Source organism: Cinclus cinclus, chromosome 1 (assembly GCF_963662255.1).
Source record: "Cinclus cinclus chromosome 1, bCinCin1.1, whole genome shotgun sequence".
NCBI lineage: Eukaryota > Metazoa > Chordata > Aves > Passeriformes > Cinclidae > Cinclus > Cinclus cinclus.
The window spans coordinates 78,601,322-78,612,436 of NC_085046.1; the positions used below are offsets into that span (position 1 = coordinate 78,601,322).

General features: G+C 38.4%; 1 protein-coding gene across 1 annotated transcript in view; it reads left to right on the top strand.

The window, feature by feature from the left end:
* Nucleotides 1-9,988, top strand: part of ANKH (ANKH inorganic pyrophosphate transport regulator) — a 97,825-nt gene extending 87,837 nt beyond the window's left edge. The window contains exons 9-12 of the mRNA XM_062499649.1: nucleotides 5,405-5,534; nucleotides 6,188-6,311; nucleotides 6,899-6,998; nucleotides 9,303-9,988. Coding sequence (XP_062355633.1) covers nucleotides 5,405-5,534; nucleotides 6,188-6,311; nucleotides 6,899-6,998; nucleotides 9,303-9,419 — 471 coding nt within the window. The 3' untranslated portion in view covers nucleotides 9,420-9,988. The remainder of the gene's footprint in view (nucleotides 1-5,404; nucleotides 5,535-6,187; nucleotides 6,312-6,898; nucleotides 6,999-9,302) is intronic.
* The last annotated feature ends 1,127 nt before the right edge of the window (nucleotides 9,989-11,115 follow it).

Consider the following 11,115-nt stretch of genomic DNA (forward strand, 5'->3'; position numbering starts at 1 on the left):
ACAATAACATACTAGAGTAAGATTTTGAGTGAAAAGCTCCAGTACTGTGTAGTCATTTAGAGAACTAAATTTTGAAGGTCAATGGAAATATGGATTTGAAATAGCCATAAAAAAGCACTAAAAAAATTAAACAACTTTTTTTCCCAACATCTTACAAAATAGATTATTGAAGAGTGGAGAGAAATCCAGTATTTGACATGGATACTAGTTAGAACAAGATATTACCTTGATGTCAAAAATATAGCTGGGAAATCTGCTCATCTTGTGTGATGCAAGCTCTGAAAGGAGACAGAATTATGGAAGTTCTGTTTATGTCAGAGAGAGGGAGACCATGGAGACAGACATTTGCCATGTTTGGCAAATCAGGAGATCCACCCACATAAGACTCAGGCTACTTTTTGATTTGTTTATTGCACAGTTCAAAAGGCTAAATCATGTGATATATATATTCTTTGTAGTAATAAAAGTTAGATGCTTAGTTGACACTACCCAAAGACCCGAGGTGCAATTCAAAGCTGAGATGTGTAATGATTTTCAAAGTAGGTTTCCTCTACCCTCACTGGGCACCAAGTAGCATAAATGGTAATAGGAAATGAACAAGGCATGGGTTAAATTAAGGTACAATCCTCGATACATACATAGAACAATATCTTAGGGTAAAACACTTCACTTGGACAGCCATACCTTCTGCCAATGTATCAGGTTCAATAAATGATATGAAACTTCTGCTGAGAGGTTTTTTGCAGGAGAAAAATAGGAGCTGCATTTCATCACAGAATAACCTTTACCAGGTTAACCACTTTGCACAATAAAATCTATTATTCCAGACTCATTCCAGATTGGCATATGTATAATCTATTTTTAAAAACAAACGTTTTGGATTCCCCAATTTCTTTCTGAGGAACACAGAGCCGTAGCATGTCTCTGTCATATACCAGTGTTTCTTCTTAATGAAGACTGCACGAAGTCTAGAAAAGCTGTGCTGTTGTTCATAGCTCACTGGAATAATATTTTGTGCTTTATATTTATCAATGAATGTCTCAAAAGACAGGCAGTTTTCTACAAGTGCCGAAGAGCAAATCAGTCTGGCACCCTGCAGATTACTATACACATGGCAATAGCCTTTGTTAGCATAATGTATTATAATGCATTATGTAGTGGGTCTCTGAGGTTTAGTAATCCCTGTCAGCAACCAGAATAAATGGAAATAGCTTCCAGGAGATGCAAGGCCTATGAAAAGACTGTTATTTTTCAAGAACTAGAAGCATTCAGACTCACACATACAGCCTTTGAAACAAAATCTCATGAACAATCTTTCATCACAATCATTTGTGAAAGTCAAATGCTATAATTGTACTTAAGAGAATAAAGAGAAATTGAACTGAACACTAGCAGTTCTGTACTTGCCTTTTGAAAAAAAAAAAAGAAAATATTTGGTGCATTCTCTCAGGCTTGGTGACAGCAGAAGTTTTTAATTTTAACTTTTGAATATGCTTAGACACTGAATTTGTTAGGTGAAAATAGCCAGGTTCCACATCAAAATAGGCACACCTCTTTGAGGAGGGTGTCTAAGCCACAAGTGAGAGCGTTTTTTACTTACTTTTAATGCACAACTCTATTGAAAAAAAAAAATCACTAATATTAGATAACAGAACATAACCTGCATGGGATGAAGGTGCACCAGGATTGCTGAACTCCTGAAGCCTTAACTCCCCTGCAGACTGGGAAAGGTATCTCTTACACTACACTTGCCCTGCTTTTTATGCCCTTCCCTTTGGCAACTCCCAGTGACCTTTAGCCAGGAGACAGTACTAATCTAGCTGGAGCTTTGATCTGAGCTAATACAGCTGCACTAGTTTTCTTATGGTGCTGTGAGTTGTTGACATATTTAGTAAAGTTTTTCAAATTTTACTAGTGTAGAACAATGAAAGGCACAATACCAAAACCCTTCAGATCAATTGAAATTACTAAAACATCTCCAGAAATGCTTAGGTTACTGTTGCTGATACTACAATTGATAATACATACTACTATATTTATGCAGAACTGCTTATTCTCTGTAGCATTCCACTCTGCTGTTTACACCTTCATTTCTTCCTGCATTTTTAAAGTACTCATCACTGGTCAGTTGAAGTTCCAGTTAAATTATCAAAGGCTATATCAAAACTATCCTTTACTATCTTGCTGCACTCATACCATAAGGCAGCAGAAAATCAAGCTCTGTTGCTAGAATTCTACAGGAAAAATCCTTACTCCCAGAACACTGAAATGCTTTGGCCTCAGCAGAGTTGCCAGGTCCAACACTCAACAGCTGTAATTGCAGCCTGAAGCTGCAGTGCCACTCTGCATGCACATTGCTTGCCTCTGCAGAAGCTTTCACTGTTTAGTCTTCATCTCTTGATTAGGTTAAATGAAGGTATAGCTGTAACTCTAACCAAGCCATTTATTCTATTTTTAACCTTGCAGACATGCATAGAAATGCAAGTGAAGGGAGAAAACTGTGCTAAATTAGGAGAAAGATAGGAAACATTTATTGGTAAATCTACTTCCTAAAATCTTTCCTGATCTGAGTTGCTGGAAGTTAGCACTGCTTATTCTGGTAGAGCCAATCTCTAATTTTAATCTGTGCCATGTTTTCCTGGAAACATCTTTGCATCTTCTTTAGTCTTCTGTCAGACATCACCTTTTACCAAGGTAATGACAAACATCCTAAAGACCCCTCAGAATCACAAAAAAGCTGACCTCATCCTATTTTCAAAATATGCCATCCGTAACAAAATCAGCAGCCGAAATACCTTTTCTGCTTTGCATGTTTGGTATTATTCTTTGCCTGAAGTAGAGCCTGGATTTTTTTCTCTATATTTTGCCTTCGAAATAGCAAAGTTGCAATCACTCTAGGATTAAAATTGCAGAGGGCTTGAATGATGGAAAGCATTAATTTATTTTCCTAAGACTTTGTTCCCGGTGGGCATTCAGAATATCATCTCATAAGATGATGGCTCTCTTAGCAAAATGAATCCAGTTACCAGTATTGCAACCAAAAAAGATGGAAGGAGGCTGAGACAGAAATAGAAGGGCCTTCTGCTGCCGTGCCTCACCTCCTCGAATAGCTTATTCTTGAGCTTGGCAGCCTTTACCCACCAGCTGCTGTAGAAGTGCTCTTTGAAGCCATTTACCAGCATTTATCTGCTGATAGGGGGTGGGGAAGACTGCAGTTTGCAGCAGCTGAGGAGAAGTGACCGCATCCCACCTGGGTGTAAGTCATTATCCCTGACTGGCAAACTGACCTCACTCCAGTGGGAGCTGGGTGGAGATCAACTCTGTTCTTATTTCCTTCTGTTGCCAGAAGGAAACCTTTAGAGAGCAGAATTGAGTACAGTGCCTTTGGTCGCTCATTTGCTTGACTGTCTAATCATGTTCAACACTTTTTCGAGTGGCTGTTGAAGAGGGAAAGACTGCTCTGTTTGCCTTTTGCTGGCAGTGGGCAGGCTCTGCTGTTAGCATATATGTATGGAATCTGGCAGCAGCAACTATACTGCTCATTAGGACACTAAATGGCATTGTGCAGCATTAGCAGTCTAAACGGCCTTGCTTTCATAAAAATAGCAAACTATAAATGAATAGTGGGCATCTTTGTATCTTACTTTATTTCTTGGACTTTGAAGAAAGATTTGACAAAATATTCCCTATATGACTGCTATATGGGTCATTTGCAGTGAGAGTACAAATGACTGCAGTCTACCAAAGGGTGTCTCCAGCAATTAAAGAATTCACTCTGTTGCTGTACAGTTACTTTTTAATAACTGAATTCTCAACCACACAACCCCCTCTGGTCTAGATTGTCCCCTCTGCTTCAGTCGTACCCTGTACAAGTAGATTGCACAAGAAGTGCTCACTTCTTTTGTCTCCTGCTCTTACCTTCCTCCACTTAATGTTCTCTGTAGAGGAGGTGGAGATACACCACAAGGCAGCATCAAATTAGTCAAGTAAAAATGCAATTGTAACAAATGAATAGTAGGTCCTACCCTAAGAAGTAGAGAAAAAGACTGAAGATGGACCTTTCTCCAGGAATGTGAAATGTTTTGTTCACCACACAGAAGGTCAGAACATGGGACCTCTCCCAGGCCTTGGGAAGCTTCTGGCATCTGGGTGCTTGGAGGTTGAACAGAAAGGACAATATCTGACACCCTACCAAAGAATAAGAGTGAGATCCCAACTGTCTTAGAGGTGGTAGGACTTCAAAGACTAGTTTGAAAAGCCATCTGAACATATAGGGGTGTGACAGCTGGATAAAAAGAAAGAGCTAGCTGCTACAATATTAGATGGTAGGCTAAATTATAACAGAGTGTTTATAGAGTCTTACAGATTGTAGAGCCAATGTGCATAATTTACAGGGTACACAGATTTGTAACCTGACAAGAGGAGTGCTAGAGCATTTAAAGTCCCCAGTTTTGCACCGTTCAGTCAGCTCACTTCCTTAATATTCACTTTACAATAAATAACAATATTAGAATAACAGGAATAATTGTTACAAGAATATTGTTACAAGAATAACAATAAGAAGCCATTTTTAAAATCACAAAATCAAATTAAATAACAGAGTAGTTCTACTTGAAGGTATGCTTTCTTATAGGGAAAGTCCTGTAAGGATTGTCAGGACTGCTCTTCAGTGAGTGCCTTGAACTGAATCCTGACCTGCAGCTGCCAACAGCCCCTTCAGCTCAGATGGAAGCCTCAGGACTGACCAAAAAATTAAACAGCATGTACTACCACTGTACCAATTGTCATGGGTTTTTCATGGAAATCTTCCTTTCCTGTATGGACTAAACAGCACACTTTTAATGAAAATATCAAGACTCAGTGGATTTGTAGCCTGAGAGCACCATGTCTGCAGGACTGTGCTTTGCCTTGCTATCGGACTCACTGCATACCAACAGTACTCTTTCTAGCAGCAAGTTTAAACCCCTAGTTTTAGATTCAGGTCAGATCTCTGGGTCTTGGAGGACTTCAAATCTTTAGTTACTAAAAAATTTAATACCCTGTTAAGGTGTATAAGTGTTTTAACCAGTACAAGTGCTGTAAAAATCTGGGGTTTTACTGTCTGTGTAACAGCACACCATTCAAGTACAACCACTTGCAGAAACGTACATAAATATTCTTTCTTTATGCATCACACTTGGTATGTGAGGAAAATTGAGAGTAGTAATTGCTTCTGAAGTTAAGGTATCTCCCTTATGTACCTGTGTATTTGGATGCAAGCTAAATATAAATGTATAGTATGTCTATTTACCATTATTAGAGTTATCTACTCATCAGTTAACAAATATTTTATTCCAGGAGGCCCTACCTTTTCTTGTGCTTCCTTTCTGAAATATAAACATTTTTAAAAATTTGTTCTTTCTAGCTCTGTTTTGTGATGTTTTGGACCCCAAACGTGTCAGAGAAGATTTTAGTTGACATAATTGGAGTAGACTTCGCTTTCGCAGAGCTGTGTGTTGTTCCTTTGCGTATCTTCTCCTTTTTTCCACTTCCAGGTAAAAAAAAAAAAATAAAAGGAAAATAAAAATTCTGTAATCTCGGTGGGTCTTTCAGAGCATAAGCATTATGTAATAAAAGTTAATACTTCTATCAAAGAGCAAGACAAGCTGGACAGCAATAACCAAAATGTTTCAAATTTCTAGCTCTATAATTAATGCAACATACTTCAATATTTTCTGCTTATATGACAAGACAGTTTCATAATAAAGGTAAACTACAAATACAAAAATAGGTACATGGAGATACCTTTTTTAGTACTTTACTGTTACACCATGTGCCACACAGGAGCCAGATGGAGAATTTTCCATGGTAGGATTTCTCTTTAAGGAAGAGAATAGTTTGGGGTTTTTTTAATAAAGAAAACAGAATGGACCGTCTAATAAATTGGTTTTAAGAGAGCAGCTCTTAGGAGCAAGAGCTGTCCATAATTTTTTTTTTTTTTGTTTCCTCATTTTCCCAAATCAGTATATTAAAGGAATTTGAACATAAGATCTACTTCCTTTCTAGTAGGATGCAAAGTTACCAGCAGTACGTTTCACAGTGGTTATTTACAAACAGTTCTCTGCATGGAAAAGTTACATATGATGTGACTGATTTTTTTTTTTTTTTTTTACTCTTATGCCTTTTTTTCTCCCTTTTTTATGAACAGTGACTGTCAGAGCACACTTGACTGGTTGGCTGATGACTCTGAAGAAGACATTTGTGTTGGCACCCAGCTCAGTGCTGCGGATTATTGTCCTCATCACCAGTCTCATCGTGCTGCCTTACTTAGGGTAAATCATTATTCCTCACAGAACCCATGGGTTTGCTTTCCACTTCATTCCTCTTCCCTGTCACTTGATAGCTGAATTTGCATAGCTCAGAACATTTTCTCCAAATACTAACCATGATACAAAGCCTAAACAGTGTCACTATCTGGAAAAGAAACATTTACAAATTTACAAGCGTGACTGCTCTAGACAGGCACAGTAGTGATGTCCCTTTGGAAAAAATACATAAATGTCAAAGAGGCAAAAGCGTGTCCTAAGGGGAATTTATTTCCATAGTATTAAACACACTGTTAAGAAATCTAATGGAAAAATATCTTGTTTATAAGTTTAATAATCTATTCTACAGCACTCTGTGCAAGACTTTAAATTCTTAGTCCATAATTTGATTAATTTGGCTTCTTTTAGTAAGCAGTGTAGCCATTAAAAATGAACGAGTCCTTTAAAATACCAGTTATTCTCTTAGACAGTGTATTGTGTCTTTCAAGAAAATATTTCTATCAGCAGATTGATTATATATGCCAGTGAAAATGTAACCACGAATCATGCATTCTCACACAACAATGACTGCTTTCTTTCTATGCCTCCAACAGAGTTCATGGAGCCACTCTTGGAGTAGGATCCCTTCTCGCTGGTTTTGTAGGAGAATCCACCATGGTTGCAATAGCGGCCTGTTATGTCTATAGGAAACAGGTAAGAATTTGCCTCTGTGAGATCTGGTGAAAGCAGGTGATGAATATAGTGGATTTTAGTTCAGATTAAGTTACACTTTAGCAATGTAACTCCCCAGAATCCTCACTTCAGTTTGTCTCCTTGTTAAGTCTCAGGAGTGTGTATCTTGGAAAGTCTTTGGTTTGAAATAAAACCAAAAGGTTCCCTCCAGCTGCTGATGGGCGTCTAGGCCATGGGCCATGCTGGTCTGCAGTCAGAGAGCCTGTTCCTTCTCAAAACACATGTATCATGGATATCCTGTCCTTACTATCTTACAGCAGTTTTGTGCTGTATTTTGCTGCTGCAGTACAATGCAGCAACTTTATGTGGGCATAGGAGCTACCCATCCAAGCTTACAATATGTTTATCTATATGTATATAGAATAATAGAATCACAGAGTGATAGAATGGTTTGGGTTGAAAGAAACCTCGAAGTTACAAGGAGTTCCCTCCCAAGGAACCCCTTTTGTAGTGTTACATAGTGTATACATTTATATCTGTATGTATACACTATGTAATACATATATCTCTGTATATATACTTTTATTTCTATATAATACCAGAAAATACTTTTATTTCTGGATAAAACCATAAGCACTTGTACTTTTTTTCAATCTTCTGCTGAACACTAGAGGAGTGGCTTTAAACAAGACATATTCCTGCAGCAGTTGGCAGTAAGAACTTATAAATAATTAAACAGGTGCATTTTTACTTATTTTAAACACTACGATCCTACATGTGTGAAGTAGTACTGATACATGGATGCTGATGAAGATTCCACTAAATTAAGGCAAACACAGGATAAATATTGGCTGGGTGACTGGGTACATTGCAGTACCTGCATGTATGTACCTTTCAGTTATGTGTTCAAGGCACAGTGTAGGGTACTAGGTCCAACTCCAAGCAGAACCAGCAAGGTGTGTACATTGTTCTGTAGTACAGAAGGACCCTGTGGATGGGAACAGAAAATATGATCTAAGCAGTGACTTTTTTTTTAAATTATACTTCTTACTAAGTGCCCTGTGGAAATACCCACCAATTCTATTTTTGGGGGGGAAAAAAAAGAAAAAAAAGAGAAAGAACTACAGAAGATGGAATATCTAAAAGCCTCATATTGGAACAACCTAAAATCAGTTTTGATATGTGTTGACAGTGCAGGCCATGGCAAGAGATCAAAGTGTACAAGGTTCATAAGACAATAGAAGCACCATAATCTCTGTCATTATTAATTTGTCATGTTTGCCTTGAGAACCAGAGTAAAACTTTTGGACACTGAAATGGCTTGTCTTGACCTGTGGTTTCACAACATCCTCATTGCTAGTTTGTTACCATAGTAGCTCACAGAGTCTTTCTGGCCAAGAACATTGTGTGTAGTTTTTCTCAGTGGTGAGTGCAGGTAGTAGGAGTAACAACTGTGCCAACCTAATTTATTCTTTATTCAGTGTAATGGTGGCAGAGCCAACCAGTAGCTCTAAACACCAGGTTATTCTCAGCTGCAGTGGGAGAGCTGCAGATCAAATGCTGTGTAGATACCTCTGAAATTTTGGCACTCTGATACACCCATCTCAGTTGAATCAATAATACCTGTGGGGGATATTTTGTCAGCTGTACAATTGTTTTCAGTAAAACTAGTCAGCCTGCTGAGAAATGGGTAATAAGGAACAGATGCTTCAACTTGTTTTGTAGGGAGCTGAACTCTTCTTAGCTTTACTAATCCAGGACTTCCTGGATGAATCATAGGACTCTTGAATGACCTGCTCCTGCTGGCCAAAAATACTCTGATATTTCTTGGCCTTGGTGAGGCAAGGGATCACAGTGGACCAGCAACACTAAGAAAGGCCATCATGCTCACATCTTGTAAAATTCCTGAAGTTTGACCTTTAAGAAATTAGGTTGCCACCTCACCTCCCTCCCTAGAGAAGCTTTTATTCTCACATTTTTTTTCCTTCCTCTTTTTTCTTGATAATAAGTCTGTGGTGTAAAATATTCCAGATGCTCTCTTCCCTCCAGTCATGCTGAAGCCTGTTTTGGATGTTGCTTAGCTTAAGAAGTGCCTGATTGCATTTATGTTAGAAAGGAGAAATCTGAGCCCCAGAAAGGCTATGGAAATCTCCTAAATTAAACCAAGTTATTAGTGGCAAGCCACAAATATAACAAAAATATTCTAGTTTTTAATAACATACTCTAAACCATATCCTCACCTCACTTCTCCCAATGTCCAAAACTGGTGGGAGTGTGTTCATGCACAACTTACTGATAGGTTTCTGGATGCTTGTTTCAATCTAGAAAAAGAAGAGGAATGAGAATGAGACAGCTGCAGAAGGTGAAGACTCTGCAATGACCGACATGCCTCACACGGAGGAAATGACAGACATCGTAGAAATGAGAGAAGAGAATGAATGATAACTGGGATGCAATTGTTCTCTGAAGGGACAATTGGAGTGACGCTTCAGCATCTTGTCGTCTCTCATACTTTTTTGTTTGTTCGTTTTTATTTTTGTAATAAAGAGGCCTTGATTTAAAAGGTTTCAGATAAATTCTCTAGCATACTGAGTATGCTCTCACTGATGAGGGACCTAAAAAGAGGTCTTTGCTTCTTTTTTTTTTTCTTTTTTTCCCAATTGAATTTTTTTTCTCACTCCGTGCAAGTATAAAAGATACAATTGCATCACTGTAGAGTCTTCCTTACTTATGCATCCACCTTCTCTGGACAATCTGCATTTGTCAACCAAAGCCCTGCTCCTGTGCGCCTGTGTGTGTGCGGACCTGCGCTCGCTCGGTCGCACATGCACACCGCCACGTGCCACTGGCTCAATGCTACTGCCATAACCCCACTCCCTCCCCTCTCTCCTTTTCCTTCCTTTTCTTCATGAGAAATGGAAAAGAAGTTTGGAATACAGAGATTTATTTTACTTGCTTGAAGATGACTTTGCTACATAAACTAATATACTATGGTGAACTTTATCTTTTTGTTTGGCTTCATCACTAGAGCTTATACTGCACAGGGTACAAGACAGGGAGGAATGTGGGAGTCTCCCCATAAAAAGGGGAGAAAAACAGGTTCCTCTCTCATATTGAAAGTGTGTGGATGTGTATATACACACACACAGATACATGAACAGAGACATATATATTTATATATATATGCATATGATAAAGTACACACAGGACAAGAACTCTATATAGCTTTCATTCTATCAGAAAGATAGTAATCTTTTGAAAAAATATAAACATTTAATTCAGAATTTTCTTGGATCATTAAGTCCCACCTTACATATAATTTTCTTTAGGAAAAAAAACGTGCACTTTCCTCTTGTGAAGAGGGTGATGGCAATTGATAGACTTTGACTGTATTTGAATAAGACAAAAGTAAATACTGACAAGCTTTACCAAAGTTCTTGTCCACTGATCAAACTTTAATTTTTAAAGGTTGATTTGTTCTCTATAATTATTTCTGGTGCCTCTATATTGAAGAAGAATAAGATCAGATGATGTATGCAGGATACCATTCTAGATAACATTATTACACATAGTTCCATGAAATTTTCCATATAGAAATGTACACATACTCTCATGTGTGTGCATGTGTACGTATACTTCTCTACACATGCACACCCACCCACACACATGTATGTTTTACTATAATGTATTTACCTATGCAGTAGATCAAAATCCATATGGTGAAGCTCAAGTATTGATGGTCCTCCAAGCTGAAAATGAGGGACTTTTGATGATGTGTTGGCTCCCAGGGCAGCGTTGTGTGAGAGCAAGGAGCCATTCACATCAGCCTGCGGAGCTGTGTGCTCCGTGTGCTTGTGGCTGGAGTGCACCTTAAATAACAGCGTGAGATGGGGTGGGAGACTCAGCTTGGGTGAAAATGAAGCCTGTGCATGAGGTGAGGCAAGCAGGGAGGTTTTGGGTGTCACTGATGCTGCTATGGCAGCAGCTTGTGTTTTTGTGCTCTTCTGTGTTTGGCTGCAGGGCAGCGCTTGTTACTGGTCTGTAGTAGCTTGGGTCCTTTCAGATTTAATCATGTCAGAGTCTGGAAACCATTATCCTCCATCTTATATCCATAAATCAGTTAATTTAAACCTTATTT